This window comes from Lontra canadensis, unplaced genomic scaffold (assembly GCF_010015895.1).
Source record: "Lontra canadensis isolate GAN:19392208 unplaced genomic scaffold, GSC_riverotter_1.0 scaffold25, whole genome shotgun sequence".
NCBI classification, from domain to species: Eukaryota; Metazoa; Chordata; class Mammalia; order Carnivora; family Mustelidae; genus Lontra; species Lontra canadensis.
Genome location: NW_022631019.1, coordinates 1,813,898 through 1,832,121, shown reverse-complemented (window position 1 = coordinate 1,832,121; position 18,224 = coordinate 1,813,898). Strand labels below are relative to the sequence as shown.

At 64.3% G+C, this 18,224-nt stretch overlaps 1 protein-coding gene across 8 annotated transcripts in view; it reads right to left on the bottom strand.

Annotated features, from left to right (window-relative positions):
- Positions 1-1,695: 1,695 nt before the first annotated feature.
- PRDM16 (PR/SET domain 16) overlaps positions 1,696-18,224 on the bottom strand; it is a 296,791-nt gene continuing 280,262 nt past the window's right edge. For 5 of the 8 annotated variants that reach the window (XM_032863208.1, XM_032863213.1, XM_032863209.1 and 2 more), the window contains 8 exons: positions 17,298-17,382; positions 14,547-14,716; positions 13,914-13,991; positions 8,943-9,112; positions 8,488-8,662; positions 4,119-4,352; positions 3,108-3,282; positions 1,696-1,956 (listed from right to left, as the gene is read on the bottom strand). In XM_032863208.1, the coding sequence (XP_032719099.1) occupies positions 1,822-1,956; positions 3,108-3,282; positions 4,119-4,352; positions 8,488-8,662; positions 8,943-9,112; positions 13,914-13,991; positions 14,547-14,716; positions 17,298-17,382 (1,222 nt within the window). In that variant the 3' untranslated portion in view covers positions 1,696-1,821. Of the gene's footprint in view, positions 1,957-3,107; positions 3,283-4,118; positions 4,353-8,487; positions 8,663-8,942; positions 9,113-13,913; positions 13,992-14,546; positions 14,717-17,297; positions 17,386-18,224 lie in introns of all 8 variants that reach the window. The other 3 variants (XM_032863211.1, XM_032863212.1, XM_032863216.1) reach the window with 2 other exon arrangements.

Below are 18,224 nucleotides of genomic sequence, written 5' to 3'. Positions count from 1 at the left end.
GAGCCCCGCCCCCGGCGCCCCGCGCCCCTACCGCTTGCATCTACATCCTTTTTTAAGGGCAACTTGGACGATCTTTTTCTCTTCCTGTTGGGACATTCTTCTTTTTTCCTTCCAAACAATAAAAGAAATAAATAGAACACTTGTCTTAAATGTGAATGTAACTGAAACTCTAATTTAACAAAAACACGTGATTGTCTGGAAACGGGCAGCAGGATCCGTCGGGGGCAGGGGTATTTGGCACAGTAAAAACCTCCCCACTCCCTGGTTCTTGATCACACGACACACGACCTTATACACGGTTTTGGTCCCTCACTAGATACTTATATTAACATCATTTCTTCACAATAAGAATGTCTAATGCCAAAATACTGTTAAGGAAGAAATAAAATAAGAAAAGAAATGAATTAGAAAAAATTACAAGTTATATACAGATTAAGGTAAATTCCATCAGGGAAAAAGAAATTATGATTTGAAATTGGCCCCTATGGGAATAATTTAAAGCCCATCTGCGCGGAGAGGCAGACCTGGCCTGAGCAGGTGCCGTCCGGCTGGGTCCTGCGGTCTGGAGCTGGTCTGGCCCACCAAGGAGTGGAGGTGGCCATTGTGTCCCGGAGCCGGGGTCTCACACAGGCAGACAGCCCGGCGCCTGGGGCAGGGGAGCCGCAGTGCACATGCCAGGGAGGCCACGGCTTGGAGGGGGACCCCCGCTTCCTTCCCTTTGTCCGTCTGACGGAGGTGGGTGAGGGGGGGCTGGAGACCCAGAGCGGCCATGGGAGGCCGCACGGGTGTGGCTGATGGCAGACCCTGCCGGGAGAAGCATTGGGGGCCCGGGCCACCTCTGTTCGGGGGACCCGAGCCAGCGCTCTCACACCTCCCCCATAAAATTGGGGGGTCTTGGCGGGGGCCACAAGCATGAATCCCATGCCATGCACGTGGGACACGGGCGACAGGCCTCTCTCGCAGCCTTGGGCCAGCCCAGGACACCGTGTCTAAGAATTCCACCGGACAGTTTGAAACTGCTCACAGGCGGGGGCCCCAGGCCCTGCTGTTCTGCGCGGGGACACCCAGGATCCCGTTGGCTTTACAAATATGGTCAGGGATAGAAAACGTCTCCGTTATCTACAGTATAAAGAACACGCCCGGACACAGTACAGTTTCTGGGCAGGTTCGGGTTTGCAAAGAAGCAGAGATTTCAAAGCAATGCAAAATTACTTTTAAAAAACAATTTGCAAGTCATCTTTCGATTTTTTTTTTTTAAAAATACTGTCTATTTTAAAACCACATGCTTAAATAGACTCTGTCGTCAATAAGATTACCAAAAGGGTTACTCCTGTAATTCTCATTATAAAAAAACCGTCTGGGCGATCTCCCTTTGAAGAGCACACCCACGTCTGTCTGGTCCTCCCTGAGACACCCGCGGGTGCCCTAGGGGCCGCTGCCTTCATTCAGTCTGGGGTTCAAACCCTGCCCTCACCCACGGGGTCGGTCCCGCGAGGCCGCTGCCAGGCCGGCCTTGCACTGTACCCTTCCGGAACGCTGTTCTTAAGACCAATTCTTGGACGGTGGGCCTCCGGGACGGCTCAGGGACTCCTGGGTTCTGAGTTTCCATTGGAAAAGTTAGAGCTGAGCCATGGTGTGTGTAGCGGGGACGGACGCTGAGGACTGGTCGACGCGGGTGATGGGGAGGGAGGTCTCTCTGGCCCAGGTCACGCCGCTCCCCGAGGCTCCCTTCTCCGTTTTCCACAGCTGGGATGTCTGTGGGGACGATGGGGCCCTGAGGTCGCCCTTCTTGGACTCTGACCCCGGCCCCTCCTGGGCCCGTCAGAGGTGGTTGATGGGGTTAAAGGCTCCAGACTCCGGCGTGGCTCCTGTAATGTTCAACCAAGCATCCAGAGGGCTCTGGGAGGAGGTGTGGAGAGGAGCGTCCTCGGAAAGGGACAGCATCATTGCATACGCCTGGCCGGGGAGAAGACACACACACACACACACACACACACACACACACACACACAGGACAGACAGGTGAGCTGGGGTTCTGAGATCCCAGGCTGGCCCTTCCTGGCCCCCCACTGCCTCAGGCTGGGCTCAGTCTTGCCCAGATCCAGACTGGGAGGGGAAAGGTCAGAGTCTCCCCTAGGGCCCGGAAGAGGAAGATGTGGTAGGTGCTGGGGCTGGGGGCTGTGCGCAGGTCAGCTGGGCTCCCGTGCAGAGGGACGAGGTGCCATGGTCCTGGCCTCCATGCACGGGGTCTCCCCTGCTGCTTCCCCTGCATTCACCTCTCTGCCCCTCCCCCACTTTTGCAAGTGCCCCGGAAATCCTGGTCGTCTGTAAGAGGCCATCCCTGTCTGGTGGGCCTGGGGGCTGCCCGTCTGGACAGCTGTGGGGACAGCACACAGCTACCCGGGGAAGCAGATGCATGGCCCGTCTGAGCTGAGCCCAGAGGAGGGAGCACGGCTACTCCGTGGAGCCACAGGGCACGAGGCCATGGGACCTGGGGCTCCACTCAGAGCAGAGCAGGGTGGGGGATAGGCCAACCCTCCTCCCACCCAGGCTTACACTCGGGGACAGGATTAGTAAAAGACAAAGACAAACACGCAGACAAATTTCGCTGAGACTTGGGTGGGCTGACCTGAGACCCTGCCCCTCCAGATGGATGGAAGCCGGAAGCAGGGCCCTGTGGCCACTTGCACTAAGGAACGGGGTTGAGGCCCGCCTGGGTGCTCTCGCTGACCCTGTCACAGTTCCAGGTGGGAATTAGTGACCGCGTGAGGACAGCTGCCTTTAAGAGAAGCCTGGGCCATTGCCAGCCTTGCTCGAATCAGAGAGGGAGGGAGGCCCACACAGCTTCCAGGCTGGGCAGCTGCCCGTGGACGCCTGCCACGGGGGACGAGAGCACAGTGCCCCACGCCCCTGTGAGCACCCGGCTCACATTCGCCGGTCTCAGTCTCTCCCTGCCCCACCCCTGCTTGCGGGGAAGTAGTGGTCACTTGGGTGTCTCTCTAGCTGATGCAGTGGGCCCGGGGACCGTGGTCCTGCTGTGCCCCAGGCACCGGCCACCACCTCCAGCCTGGGGGTGCCGGGGCGGGGGGGCTCTGCTGGGTACCTACCTGGTTCTTAGCCTGCCTGTACAGTGTCTGCTTTAGGGCCTCAGAACCTAGTGTGGCATTAAGCACATCTTTAACTTCAAATGCTTCCTCAGCTGCTCTGCGGAGGTCCAGCCCCTTCCCAAAAGTCGGCATCGGCTCCAAAGCCAACAGACCGCCCGGCCGCTCCTGAGCACACCTGCGCCAATGACCGGGGAGAGGGGCCTGGCGTTAGCCGGTCGGGCCTCTGACGCCCCACGGTGGGCTCCGTGCCGGCATGCACGCCCCGGCATCTCCACGAGCCACATGCACAAGGACACGGACACACAGACACACGGACACCTGGACGGAAGCCACATGGATGCAAGAGGGGGACGGACAGAGGGGCGTGGAGGGTGGTGAGTACGTGCACACACGTCGCAAGCAGCAGGCGGGGCACCCGGGTCTCAGGGAGTGGAGGACGGGTCTGGAGGCAGCTCTGGAGGGGCCGGGACTCCCAGGAACCCGGGGCCAGGGGTGACTGGCCTCCCTGGAGCTCAGGCCTCCTGGACCTGCAGGGCTCTCCCCAGGAGGGTCTGGAACACAGGGGAACCCCCAGTGCCAGATGTAGGCGGGGGGGGTGCAGTCGGGCCGTGCGGGTAAGGGCCCCAGCTGGCTGCCTCCAAGCTGTGCACAGCCCGGCTCGGGGCTGGACGTCACTGCCCGGGCCCACCACCAGAGACAGTGGGGCGGCCGGACCCGCTCCCTTGCAGCTCCCGCCTCTCCCTCCCACACTCTGCCTCCAGGCCTTGGCCAGTGAGGGAGCCTCTGAGAGGTGGGCTGGGCCCTGACCCCCTTCCTCAGGCCGGGGCTCACCTGGGCCTGCGAGTGGGGGGCCCCCCTCCCACGGTGGAGATGCCTGCTGGGAATGGGGGTGAGCGCACGCGGGGGATGGTGGGGTCCTGGGTGGTTTGAGGGTGAGGCCGCCCTCATGAAGCTGGGGCGCCAGCCCGTGAGGCTGCCCAGGCCCCACCCCCACGGAGGGCCGGTCCCCACCTTCGTGTGTGCTCGAAGCCCACAGCCAGGGAGGTGGGCGGCTCCTCATCCTCCTCGTCCTCGTAGGCGCCCTGGGGCTCCGGCGCGGGGGACACGGGGTCACCCTGGGACTTCCCTGCCAGACTGTCATCGTCCTCCTCCTCCTCCTCCTCCTCCTCCTCCTCCGCGTCCTCCGGCTTCCCGCTGGCCAGGCCCGGGCATTGGGAGCCGCCGTCCAGGTCCTGGGCCTCCGGCCTGAAGCGACAGGGGAGGGAGTTGGCCTCGGACCCCGAAAGGCCGGCGACCGGGCTACAGCCGGCTCTGCCCTCACCCTCTGTGAAGAGAGTCTGCGTTCCTGGTCATGGTCTTGGCCGCCGCCCCTGTGGAGTGGGCCGAGGAGAGAAGGGCGCCCCTGAGGGTGTTGCAGGGAGGGGCCTTAGCAGCAGGCCTCCTGTGATGCCAGAGGGGACACTGGCCACCAGGGATGCCGGGTGTGTGTGTTGAGGAGGAAGCCAATGCCCGTCAGGTGGGGAGGGGTTCTTAGGTGCTGGAGCCAGGGTTGGGCACTGCACAAGGGGTGTCCTTGGGGAGGTTTGCTGATTGACCCTTGCTCACTCCTCCTGGCCAGCCACGAAGACGTACGTAAGGACGCTGGCTACCCAGAGTGACAGGTCCCTTCCCTAGCTGGGAGGTCCGGCGCCCGGGGTGTCGCAGCACGAGTGCTGGGCCGCTGTCAGCTGGGGGGCCGCCCAGAAGGGTCTGCTTCAGAGACTGAACGCTTCTGTCCTGCAGGCCGGGCCCCACCATTTCCCTCGGGGTCACTCCAGCTGGCTCAGACTCTTCCACTCTGGATCCTCGTTTTTAAAAGGCAAGAGTCCACGCTAGCGAGGGCGAGCCTTCTTGTTTCTCCAGGAAACGCCGCTTGCCCGGGGGCCACCTGGCAGGTGTGCAGCACGCTGGAGGGGGGGACGGGGAGGGCGGGCGCACACCTCCTGAGCCCAAATCTGGGCACCCGTTCCTTCTGACCTCGCATGGCCCACAGGCATCTGTCCGCGGCAGTCGGGGGAGACAGGAGTCCTGCTCTTGGCGTCGAGGCAGAGCGGGAGGCTTTCCGAGTGAGTTCCGGGCTCCAGACCCAGTGGCTCGTGCAGACGGGCCGGCCACGGACACCCCTGGTGGCCAGGCTCTCAGCCATCCTCATCTTCCCTCCTTGCCTTTTGCAGAGGTGACCTGCCATCCCAGATGGGCAGAAGCCTGCCCGACGCTCCCCTCCTCAGGGGTCACCTGTGCTGTCGCTAGAACATGTCTGTCCACCACCAAGGGCCCTGAAGCCCAGTGGCACGGGCCGGGACCAGGGAGCTGCCCCTCTCTGGCTTTCCACTGGGTGATTTGCAGGCCAGAGCCCGTGCCCTCATGGTGACATGGGGACACCCCTATGCAGCGGATGGGACAAACAACACGGGTGGGTGACTTGGGGGCCAGGACATGGGTTACGTTCCCCAGGCAGCCCCCTGCAGGTTTAATCGAACCCAAGGGCACTGTGCGGGTCTACATACGAGCCCTTCCGGGAGCAGGGAGCGCGGCCCCCACGGCCGATCTGTCCACTGGCAGGAGGCCTGCATCAAGCAGGGGTGCCGGGGGAGGGGCGGCAGGGATCGAGGGGGACCCGGCAGGCTGGCGGCACCTCTAGGCAGCGAGAGTACTTGCACTTCTGTCCTCCAAACAGCCACCTGCAGCACATGCCGTCCTGGGGCAGCCGGGACCCTGCACGGGCCGGTGCATCAACCCCAGGAACCCGTCTCTTCCTGAATCTGGATCTGGAGGTTGGAGTCCGAGACCCAGGCACCGGCGGGCCTGCTTTCTCCCGAGGCCGCAGCCGCTGGCCCCGGCTGGTGGTCCTTGGCGCCCCTGGGGACAGGCTTCTCTGCATTCCCCCAGCTCTGTCATCTTTCCATGCTTCCCTGCGTGTGGTCGGTGTCCCGCTCTCCCCTTAGAACACTGTGTGGGGTTGAGGGCCACCCCGATGTCCTCGTCCTAACCAACTACATCCCTAAAGACCCTCTTTTCAAATAAGGCCCCGTTCTGACATACTAGGGGTTAGGATTTGGTGGGGGACAAAATTCAGCTCAGATGTTCAAGAGGTTATAGGACCAGGAAGCCTGCCTGTCCCTAAATTCTCCTTGATGGTCGACAGAAGGAAACCGATTGAGAGGGGAACTGGATAAGGTCGACATTGGCCCCAAACGTCTCACCACTTCACACAGACTGATGGATCCATGTCACCTGTGATCATGGTTCTCGTTCCTGACCACGACGTGGGGCATCTCCTGGCGGCTCCCCAGCACCCAGGACAAGGCCTCAGCGGGATAGGCCATCTGAGGGCCTGGGTTTGTGGCCAGCTCTGCCCTGGGGCTTCCGGAGGGATCTGGGGCCAGTCTCCTGTCTGAACCGCCACCAGGGGCTGTCGGGAAAGCCCCAGTGAGATGCTCCGCTGTGAAGGTCAGGGTGGGGCCGTCTCCTCTTCCCTCTGTCCTAGTGGGTTTCCTGGAGAGGCCTCCTCTTCCTCACGGCGGAGAGCTGGTCCTGCCACCTGGGTGCGAGCGCGAGGGCCTCACTGGTGCTCCTGGAGGCCCGAGCTCCCCATGGCGGACGCCGTTTGCAAATGCTTGTAGGCTCTTTACCGGCCTCTGTCCTGGACGCAGGGAGTCTCGGTTCAAAGGATGGTGTTCAACAGCCTGGTTGCGTCTCGTTGCCTGTCTGCGGCTCTTAGAAGGCCTGGCACCCAGGTCTTCACATCTGTGACTTTCTCTGAACGCAGGCTCCATGCCTCCCCCTAGGGGCAGGGATCTAGGTTCCCGTGACACCATGGCATGCGAGCCGGCAGCTTGGGATGGACGGGGCGCTCTGTCCACAGCAGAGCAGGCAAGGTGGCACCCGGACCGGAATCCCCACTGCCGAGCGGGGCTCAGACTCTGGGAAGTAGCCTGCAGCCAGCCTCTCCCACCACACCCTCCTTGGAGCCCACCCCAGGCCCTACCTGGCTGGCAGGTAAGATCACCTTCCGGGGGGCATGACTTAGGATGTGATGGTCCCAGACAAAGTCCAAGTGCCACGTTCATTTATAAATTCAACAAGACTTCCCCGTGCCCCCGGCCCTATCCCCTAGGAGTACCGAAAACACGGCCTGTCCTGGAGGGATCCGGGTGTGCTGAGACCCCTCCTACCTCGCTGGAGGTGGGTGGGCATGGAGCCGGGCCGGGTGGGGCTGGGGGTGTGTGCGGTGCACAGATCTGTCTAAGGGTGGGGCTCTGGCTGTTAGGTTCTGGGCCTGGCTTGATGGCTGGAGCAAGGCCCCCCACCTTCGCTGGGCTCAGTTTTCCGCTGCAGAATTAGGCGATTGCTCCCCAAGGCTTCTTGCTGTTTGGAGAGCCTCTGGTTTTCTGCCAGCTGGTCTGGCACCAGTGCTCACCCAGGAGAATGTCTCCCTGCGGGGTCTGAAGCGCCCTTCCCCGCGGGCCCCCAGAGGAAATGCCCCTCCCTGGCTGAGCCTTGGGATCCAGCGTTGTGCAGGATACCTGCTACGTCTCGAATGTGAATTCTGCCGTTTTCATGTCACCGTGTGCATGTGTCAGTGTGCGTGTGTGTATGTGCATGTTGTGCGTGCATTGAGTGCACACGTGCACCCGTATATGCACGCGTGGTTTCATGTGTGTACACACGCGCATGTGTGTGCACACGTGTGGATTCACACGCACACACATACGCCAGTGCATGTGCGTGCACGCCTGTGTACACACGGTGGTTTCGTGCACACACGTATGTGTGTGAGTGTGTGTGTGCACATGTGTGCGTGCCTGTGGCTTCTCCCACACATGCATGTGTGTACATGTGTGCGTGCCTGTGTGGTCTCATGTGCATGTGTGTGTGTGACACTCCTGTTGGGACCTTCAGTGCCTCGGGTTAAATGGAGATTGTCTGGACTCTCAGACCGCAGCAGGGTTCACGGCGGGAGCCCTCGCCTGGTCCGCACTTTGCCGCCCACCGTTGACACCCACGCCAAACCAGGCCAACACGTTGGTGCGGCACCCAGAGTACCACGCCTGTCATTGGTCAGGATGCTTACTTTGCTCGCCCATCCAGACCCAGACTGGGAGGCGGGGGTGGGGGGTGGGGGCAGTACTTGCTAAAGTGCCGCCCCCCTCCCCGGGGCCACTTGCAGGTGGCAGAGCCGGGGACAGAATGGATGCCCATCAGTCTCCCCCCTGCTGTGGCCCCGGTCCCGTCTGGGGGCACCCTGGGGGCCAGTGCTGGCAGAGGTGCTCCTCTGGGTGTGGCCACACAGGTGGGCTCTGGATCTAGGCCTTCTCGGGGTCTGGAATCGATTTCTTACCGTTTGTCCGTTCGTGTTGATGCCTGGTTCATCTCACTGTTGGCAATAAAGTTTCTGATTTCAGAGAAATAGGAGTCTTCTTTCTCGTCTAAAAGTGCGTGGTTGTCGGACTCGGAGGTGGGGGAGGAGGCACTGGTCCCTAGGTGGTTTGTGAGGACCCCGGAGTGCTGGCTCACTGTGTGGGGGGAGGGGAGCGTCAGAGCAGGCGCATTTCTCCTTTCCCTCTTCCCTCCCTCCCCTCCCCTGGCTTCCCCATCCCCCTTCCTTTCCCCTTGCCTCCCCTGGCTTCCCCTACAGTCCCCTGTCTCCCCATCCCCTCCCGCCTTCCCCTTCCCCCTCTCTGCTCCCCTCTCCTGGGTCCCCACCCCCTCTCTGTCTCCCGGCGCTTCCCCTGATGTCTCTCCCCGATGTAGCTCCTGGTGTCCCCCCCACCCCATCACAGCGTCTGGCCGCACCTGGGGCGTGCTCGTGCTCGTGCTTCTTGAGGTGCCGGTCCAGGTTGGTCTGCTGCCCGAAGCAGCGGTTGCACAGGTGGCACCGGAAGGGCTTCTCCTTGTTGTGAATGTTGCGCACGTGCCGCTGGAGGTTGGAGGAGATGCTGAAGGAGCGGTCACAGTACTTACACCTGGAGAACACACGCGTCTCAGAGCAGCCGCTCGCAGCCCGGCCCGGACCCCGGTGCCCCCCACGCCGTGCCCCAGGGCGCTGCGGCCCCGGGCGGCAGGCTGAGCCCGCCAAGGCCCTGGGGGCAGGAGGAAGCGGTCCTCCGCCCACTGACGTGAAGGAGGCGGGTGGACCGTCCGTGCTGCTGCGGGGGACCCTCCCCGGCCTGCAGTCTCCCGCCTCCGCGTCTGGGTCCCGCTCCAGGCCCTGCCCGAGGACACATGCCCCCAGCGGCCTCAAGGGGGCGGCCGTGCACCACGGAAAGACCCTGGGAGCGGCCCGCGCCCACCGCCCCCAGGAGGAGACCTGCTCCGGGTAACGTTCCTCCCCGACCGAGAGGCCCCGCCCCGCTCGGGGGCCGCCGCCTGGGACCCGCCAGCGGGCCCTCCAGCCGCAGCCAGCTCATGGGGGGCTCGGGGGCTGCCCAGGCCTTCTTCAGCGTCGGACTCCCCGGGAGGTGGTGCGGGGCTCCCCGTCTCGCCACCCATCCGGCCGCCGTTGTTCCAAGGACGGCAAATGACCACGGCCTTGGGGCGACGGCGCCGCGCGCCTCGAGATCCCGTCCCTCCTACGCTCCCGTTCGACGGCGACCGCCAGCCCGGGCGCCGGGAAACCTGGAGAAGACGCTTCTTCGGCCGACGGCCTGGGTCGTGCCCACAGGACACCTGCGGCGGGAGCAGCGCCCGGGGGGGTCGCGGGGCTGCGGCCCCCGCGGCCGCTCGCAGCCCCGGCGGCGGGACAGGGGGGCGGGGAGCCGCAGCACAGCACTGCGCGCCCGGGTCGGCACGGCCTCGCCGCGCGCCAGCGCCTCCTGGTGGCGGAACTCGGAGCCGAGGCCCCGCGGCCTCCCGAGCGGCTCCCGGGCGCTGAGCGCCTCGGCGGCGTCCGGGGCACGCGTGTGTACACGTGTCGTGTGTGCGCGTTCCTGGGCTTCAGCCCTGCCAGGGCGGCTTCCCAGGCCGTCAGGGGCCCACGGGCCCAAACACGCTCCTGCAACGGGACAGGAGGCTGGAGCAGGTCCCCGCAGGGCGCACGCGTGGGGCACGGCTTGGAAGGTGCCAGGGACCGGTCCTGACCTGGTGGTGGGGAGTTCCCACCGGAGGCCCCCCCGACCCCGATCGCTCAGTGCAGAACCCAGGCCTCGCGCCCTGGGTCCGAGCTGTGCCGGAGGGCGGTGTCGGCGGGGCCAGCAGGCCTGTGTGAGGCGGCCTTCGTGGCGCTGCACGGTGACCCCTGTGAGGGCAGTCTGGACGGTTACGGTGCACCCGGGGGGGCCCCGAGGCAGGAAGACGCAGGCCCCCACCAGCGCGGGGCCTCCAGGGCTGCAAGCGCTGGGCCAGGAGCCGAGCCTTCTCAGCCCCGAGGGGCAGCTTTGTGAAACTGTCCGGGGAGGTTGACCTCCTGCCTCATTCTCCCCTGGGGCCTGACGATGGACCCGGAGAGAACAGGGAGGCCCCTGCTAGAGGGGCCCCGGGTCTCCCACTCTCTCATTCAGTTTCCGGAGCTCCTTGGCTGCGGCCTCGCTGACTCTGGCTTCCTCTGCAGCTGGGGGCCAGGAGCGTCTGAGATCTTGTCAGGAGCAGCCTGGGCCAGTGCTCCCGGCCTCCTCCCGAGCGACCCTCTGCCTTCTGTGTGCTCGGCCCCAGCACACCAGTGCTCGGCCCCACTCCGAGTGGGCCCGGTTAACCTGGTAGCCCTGTGCTCCCCCACATGAGGGGCCAGAAGGGAAGGCGTTAGGTCCCAGGACGCACTGTCTCACTCCGTCACGGACGGATCCTTGCCCCCCGTGGTGTCAGGCTCCCAGATGACCGTCCTGCCCCTCACGGCGATCGCTCAGGAAGGACCAAATGCAAGGCCAAGCCGGTCTGGGTGCTCGCCCCTTGCCCAGGGAATGGGCCTCCCCGGGGCCCGTCCAAACGTGGGCTCAGGCCCACCTGCGCACAGCAACCCCCGCCGTGTTTCTTCGGGAAGCCAGCAAGGTTTTGACAGGTTCCCCCTAACAGTGCTGCACGGTCCCCAAACGGTCGGAGGCCTGAGTAGAAGACGGGGTTGCACAGGGTTGTTTCCTGTGACCAGAAACAGGGCTCTCTTTCCAATCTCCGGGGGGCTGGAGGGGGGCACGGGGAGCCGCGCGTTCAGTTTGCTCCTGCAGAGACAGGAGTGTGGCCCTCTGCCGGTTCTGATCTAAATCAATGGCCCAGACCAAGAAGCCCATTTGAGACTTAGGGGAGCAGTGAGCCCGGGCTTCCAGGAGCCGAGTTTTCAGAGCAGCTGGGATTTGCGTTGTAAACATGCTGACAAGCGGCCGGGGGAATTTATGGCCTCGCTTCGAGCAACGGCATGGCACTGAGGTCTCTGCGACGGGGAGTGGCCAGCCGCGCTGGCAGAGGAGGGCCTTGAGAGGACCTTGCAGTGACCGAGGCACCCCCCACCCCCCCAGGGAAGCCAGCGAAGTGGGGGTGGCCAGCACGGGGCGGGGGAGGGCGCAGCGTCCTCCCCGGGACCCAGCCGGGCCACACCAGCTGTCCCAGGGAGTGCAGGGCAAGGGAAGAAAAGACATTTTTGAAATCCAGCCCTGAAAAACAGAGCTAGAAAGCAGGGGGACAGGTTTGGGCCACCAGAGGAAGGGGAATGGGGCCTCGCTCACGGGGAGGAAACGAGCTGCAGAGGGAGAGTTGTGTGTCCCCAAAGTCAGAACCTCACATCCCACAGGAGCACGGAGGCCAGCCCGCAAAGGCACGTGTCCAGAGCGTGGCCACGGCCCTGCCCAGGAGCGTCCCGGAGGGACCCCGGGCATGGCCTCCAGGAAGGAGGCGAGAAACAGCCCCCTCATTGCCGAGGCCAGTCTTCTGTCCGTCCAGCCCACGTCGTAACAAGCCCTCCCTGCCCCAGCCTTAGGGACTGAGTGTGTTCAGCTGCACCGTGTCTCCCAGCCTGAGGCCAGGATCTCTAAGCTGGAGAAGCCGTTAGCCGAGGACAGCGGGCCTGGCAGGAGAGTTGACCTTCTCTCCAGGAAGTAAACCATCGGTCACATGGAAGGGGCTTTCTCGCCTGGAATCGGGGCTTTGGAAGACATTCTAAGCGATTTCACATAATCTCAGGCAAGGATGGAAAACGAAGAGTGTCCCGGGTTGTCTGGTCTGACTGTCACCCTACAGCCGGCTCGCGAGGGGCCTCAGGGGTGCACGTGGTGGCAGGCACAAGTGGGGCCGGCCTGAAGCCGAGCTCAGAGGCCAGCAGCAGGCGCGGCGAATCGGCCTCCCCGGGGGTGGGGGCTTTCCCCTTTGGTGGGGCCTTTCCCGGGGACAGCCTGTTTCTGCGGACGGATGGGTGGATGACGGGCGAACTTTCTTCTTCCAGTTTAAATTCCTCCAATGACCCAAGTGAGCCGGATGGCAGAAGAAGTCACAAGCACCACACTCCCCATCTCAGGGCTGCCCCGAGCCAGATAAAGTCAGGATTTGCAACGCAAACTTTCAAAGCAATTACTGTTACGCAAGCCGAAACTCACAGATTGGAGAAAGCAAAAGAAATCAATGGTAATTAAATTCTTCTATAAACACAGCCCGACCCTCTGGGGGCTCCCACGCGCAACACTGTCCAGAAGGCGGTTCTCATTTCAGGCAGGAGGCCAGACCAAGTCCGTCCTTCCTCTGCGAGCCTCTGTGGAATTGTAAGCCACTTTCGGGGGTGTGGGCGGGGGGCCCGCAGGGGCACCCAGCTCTGTAGAGGACGCGGCCCTGTGGCGGTCGGGGCGCCTGTTACATCTGGGGGGGCATGGGACCACAGCTCCGGTGGGCTCCCCACGTGGCCGGCCTCCCCAGGGACGGGGATGCACACTGAGTGTGGGGCTAGCGGGGGCCTCCGTATGTCCAGACTGTAGCCGTCTCCTGCCGCCAACCAAAGCCATGCTAAGCTCCTTCTTCCCAGCGACAGCCGCTCACCAGACCGGGCACACCCTGGGGTGAGGTCGTGGCATCTAAACCAGCACCTTCCCTGATTTGCCCCCTGGTCACCACCACCTGGGGCTCTCATTTAAAATGCCAACTCTCAGGCCCCTCCCTGGGTGGGGTCCCTGTCACCCCAGCCTTCTGCCTGACAAAGGCCCCCAGACCAAGGAGCAGGATCTGCTTCTTGCGGGGGCAGAAGGGGCTGTTGGAGCCGCCATGAACACTGACTCTGGGCCAGTCATGGTCTGAGCCTCTGTCTCCCCGCTTGGGAACAGGAAAGGCGGACAGCTCCCACGCGGACTTGCGGTCCAGCTGCATCTCTGCAGGCAGAAGCCCAGCATGGAGGGGACAGGAGGGGAGCAGACACGTGGCTTCTGTCCAGGGCTGGCAGGTGAACCTCTCAGGACACCTCACCCTGGGCTGGGACCCGAATTTGCACGGATCTCCTTTTCCACTGCCCGCCCTTCCTTAGGCACCTGCCCTGGCCCACTGGCCACTATCGGGGCATTGAGCAGGGAGCGGGTGGAGCGAGGCTTCCCCAACAGCCCACCCTGGGCCCTGGCTTTGGCCAGTGCTGCTCTGAATGCCCCAGGCGACAGCGGCAGGTGGGCAGCCGCTCCCGGGCACCCCACTCTGGGAGTGGGCAAGACTTCAGGAAGCCCACTTGGGCAGCTCTTGCCTAATCTCTAGAAGGCCCCAGGGCCCAGGATGGCTGTGGTGTCAGCAGGGGGGCCAAGGAGCCACATGACACAAGGATGCCGGCTCCCACCCCACCCTCCCTGTCTCACCGGACCCAGGGCTGCCGGCTCCTACCTGTATGGCTGCTCCCCGGTGTGTGTCCTCAGGTGTCTCGTGAGGTTTGCTGATCGGGGGAAGATCTTGCCACAGTACCTGGGGTGGAGGGGCGGGGGGTGGTGAGGCTGTTGTACGGCTAGACTCCGGCGCCTGTATGCTTTCCTGATGCGGTTCCTCCGACTTGGGGTCTAGGCCCGAGGCCCCATACCGGGGGGGGGCAGGCAGGCTCCACTGACTCTGGTTGCTGGGGCAGGGCCCCTTCCCTGAGCAGCCGGAGGGCGGCTGAGCTGGCTTGCCCCCGCTAGGACAGGCTCGTGCAGCTGGGGATGGACGCCGGGACGCCAGGCTTTCACCTGACTCCGGGCTTGGTTGCACGGGCACCAGCCCCCTTGGCCTCAGACCCTCCGGGTTCTCACTGGCTAGGCTAAGGCCACATGTCCTGGCGCTCACGGAAACACAGCCCGCTGGCGCAGGGGACTCGGGCCCCCCACGTGGACCGCGGCTGACTGCCATCGGCGGACGGACTGGCGACTGCCACCACGCTGTGCTGTGGCTGTCATGGTTCCTCCAGGAAGCCCGAGCTCACGGCCACAGGGTGACCCCTGTGACTGCCTGGCCAGGGCCGCCCGCCAGCCCCCACGCCTGCCTCACCTGCAGGTGTAGCGCTCCTTGCCCTTCCTGAGGATGGGGTCCGAGAGAGTGGGGGGCGGGGACCGGAAGTTGAAGGGGTGGTGTGGGAGGGGCTGCAGGGAGCTGCCCGAGTCCGCCTTCGTGGCCGCAAAGCTCTCCAGCTTGTCTGTCATGGTCTCGATGGCGGACATCTGCTGGCAGGAGGTGGGAGACACGGTGGGTCCTCCTGAGAAGGCTGGCCTCACCCCCAGACACCCCCCGGGGTACCCTGGGACCAGGCACGTCCCCTGCTGGGCCAGGGCCAGAAGCTTGCCAGAAGCTGGGGGTGCAACCAGCCCTCTCTGGGGCTTCTTGGCCTCCTGGCGGACACTCTTGCTTCCTGTGTCCAGCCCTGCCCTGTCCTTTCCTGGAAGCCCCGTGTCAGCCCGGGGCCCAGGCCGGGGGAGCCGGAACCAGCCTTTGCCAGCTCGCCTCTCTGCCTGTCCCGGGGCATGTGGGGCGGGGGCAGACTGCAGCCTCGCGGTGGCAGTCCCCAGATTTGGAAACCCCCCCAGCACCATCCTGCTGGCCTGACACTCCTGGACAGAATCACATTCTGCTCTTCTCTCCTCTCTCTGTCTGTCTGTCTCTCTGTCTGTCTGTGTCTCTTGGAATAAGGCAACTCCCTGCATCCCGGGTTAAAAGCGTCCGCGGGTCTGGGCCATGATTGCCAGCAGAGTTCTCCAGGGGTCCCGCAGCCCAGAGCCAGATGCTGCCAGCTGAACTGCCAGAGCAGGAGGCCACGGGACGCAGCGCGGGATGTGGTGACAAGGACAAGAGGAGCCACCTCTCCAGGCCTTGGAGACGCTGAGGGCTTGCTCGGGGAGGACTTGGGGCTGCGGCCCTGGCCATTTCCACCTGGCGGGCAGAGCTGTGATCAGAGCCCCAGACGGCGCCTGTCCCTGAGGGCTCGGGGTTTGGGACCAGGACAGGGCAGGGGCTGCTGTTCCGCTCTGTCCCCCGGGGCGTGCCTGTGCCGTCCTCAGACACACGCTGCCCGCCTGCGCTGCCCACCCTGTCCCTGCTGATGGGCTGAGGGCAGCCGTCTCGCGCCTCGGCGGTGGCTCCTCCACGGCCAGGACGATGGGGACCCCGGGTGTGTCAGCGCCACTGCCCACCTGGCTCTGTCTCAGTCTTAGCCACAGCCTTAGAAGGTTCTGGAACTCTCCACACAGAGACTGCCTGGAGCTCCAGAAGTGCTGAGGGGCCAGCCCTGTCCCCCGGGGCTGCACACGTGTGTCAGGCCTCCCAAACCGAAGGCCCCGGCAAAGTCCTGCCTAGCACCTGCCGGCCGCCGTGCGCTGACATCACGAGGAGCGGCCCCGTGCTCCGTAGAGCCCATTGGTCTTCGTGCCCAAGTGACGGCCTGACCTCAGACCACTTAATTGGGTGACCTCCTAGTCCTCCTCCCCTCCCCGTGCCCCGTGCTCGGGCCCAGGGGCAGGCAGTAGGGGCAGCAGGGCCGGGGGGAGCGGGCAGAGGGACAATGGGCCGCCGGCCTCCTGCCAGGCCTCCCCTCCTTAGGCCTGGGTGGGTCTCCCTGAGGCCGCCCGGGTCCGGCCGCCCAGCCCGCTCTGCCCCAGCTGATATCCCCGATACTCCCGGCCCGGCTCCTGCACAAACACAAACACAGGATGTGCCTGGTGGCCTTGTCGGCTTTTTCCAGCCTGACCCGAGGAAAATCGGGGGAAGTTATTAAGCAAAGCCCACGGCCCCAGCGAAACAATGGGAGGCACTAAGTTTAGCTGTGAACCCAGGCAGGGGCAGGTTTCACAACCTGGGGATGTGTGTCCGAGGTGGGAAACACGGAGAACAATGGCCTGGTCCGGAGTCTGGCTCAGGGCATCCCACAGTTTGGCTCCCAGGATCCCCAAGTGGGGTGGGGGAGACTGTGGCTCTGGGGAGAAGGCAGGGTCCCGAGGAGGGGGCACAGCTGGGCCCTCAGGCAGGACCAGGGAGCCTCTGGCAGGCTTTGCTGCCCATCCCCGTGTCTGCGGCATCTCGGTGCCTACGCCCTGTGGGGACAAGGCCGGGGTCTGGACACGGGTGCCTATAGGTGGGGTGTGTGGCCACAGCCCAGGCTTGGGGGTTCTCTTTCCCAGAGCCCCAACTTTAGTCTTAGTGGTCAGCCCTGCCCGCCCCGCAGCTGTGGGGGAGGGGGGCCCTCCTGCCCACCACCTCCTGAGACCCTTTGTCCTTGGGGCCAACCATCTGCTTCTGTCCTGTTCCCCACCCCCTGTGCCCCCTCCCATGCCTGCTGCGCTCAGGTCCCCGAGCTCCCGGTCCTTTGTAAGCATCTTGCTCACACCTGTGCCGCTCACGTCTGTCCCCCACGTTCCAGGTTTTTGGACTCCTTGCATCTGAGCTTTTGTCCACTGCCTTGCTGACGCTCACTGCCCCTCCGAGAGCCTGCGCTGTGGTCAGTGAGCACCCCACAGTCTGGGGTCTTGGGCCACCTCCGAGGGACCCATGGGCCTGCCCCACAGAGCACCACCCTCCGTCGTCACACGTCCGGGCCCTTCTCACCCTCTTTGGCCTCGTGGTGACCCATAAGGGCTGTGGGAGAGAATCCCTGTGGGCCTCTGACAGGCAGGGAGGCTGAGGTCTGCCTGGATGGGCGCTCGGGGCCAGACCCTGCAGAGACCAGCCTGCCTGGGCGGCCCTACTGGAAGGCCCCAGCATTGGGGTCCCAAGGCGCGCCCTCCCAGCAGGCTTGGCGCCCCGGGGCCTTACCTGGGGATGGAAGAGGAGCGGGGACGGCCGCAGGTACTTCTCCTTCAGGACTCCCACGGGGTCCGTCACCTTCCGCTTCTCCACCCTGCTGGACAACACCACTGAGGGTTACGTACCTCACCGAGCCGCCCGGGGCTGAGCAGGGACAGTGTCCCCTGAGCCCCCCAGTCACGGGGCAGGGGCCCCTGCTTCCGTGGCCCCCGATTACTGTGTCTCACCTGACACGTCCCACCTGACAGTGACGGAGCCCACCTGCAGCTCCACGGCCTCCGAGCCGGCCCCTGTCTGATCGCGCTCTACAGCCTGCACGTGCTCCCCGTCACCACACCGGGGCCTGGACCCCCCCCCCACGAGTCTCCCCAGGGGGTCGCCGGGGCCTCCCTGTGGTGGCTAGATAGGGTCTACCTAAACCCTCGCAAGGGCAGCTGGAGAGGATGATTCTAGAATGTTTTCCAAGTGCTGGTGACAACTCCGCACGTCACAGAGAAAGTGGCCGGGGGGGGGGGCCTGAGATCCCTCCTGGCAACGCCAGCCTCGGTCTCCTCGCGGAGGCAGAGAGTCACAAAGCGCCGTCTGGGGACACCGGCCATGTCCCCACATGCAGACATGGCCCCTCTGAGCATGTCCTACACCAGCTGCTCCCTTTGGGACGCATGAGGGCCTCGCTCTAATGTGGCCTCCCACCAGGGCCCGGCTGGGACAGCGGGAGAGCAGGACGGAGTGTGTGGGGGGATGGAGTGGAGCGTGAGCTGCAAGAAGACAGCACAGCCCCCTGGGAGGAGCCCCGCAGGACCCCCAGCCTGGACGGTGGGAGAGGGAGAGGGGAGGCTGGGAGGGGTCCTCTCCTGGAGAGGCAGTGTTGGTTGTGCGGGAGGCTGGCTTGGCGGGCATCTTGCTCTGAAGCCTGGTGGTGTTAGGGTTCCCTAA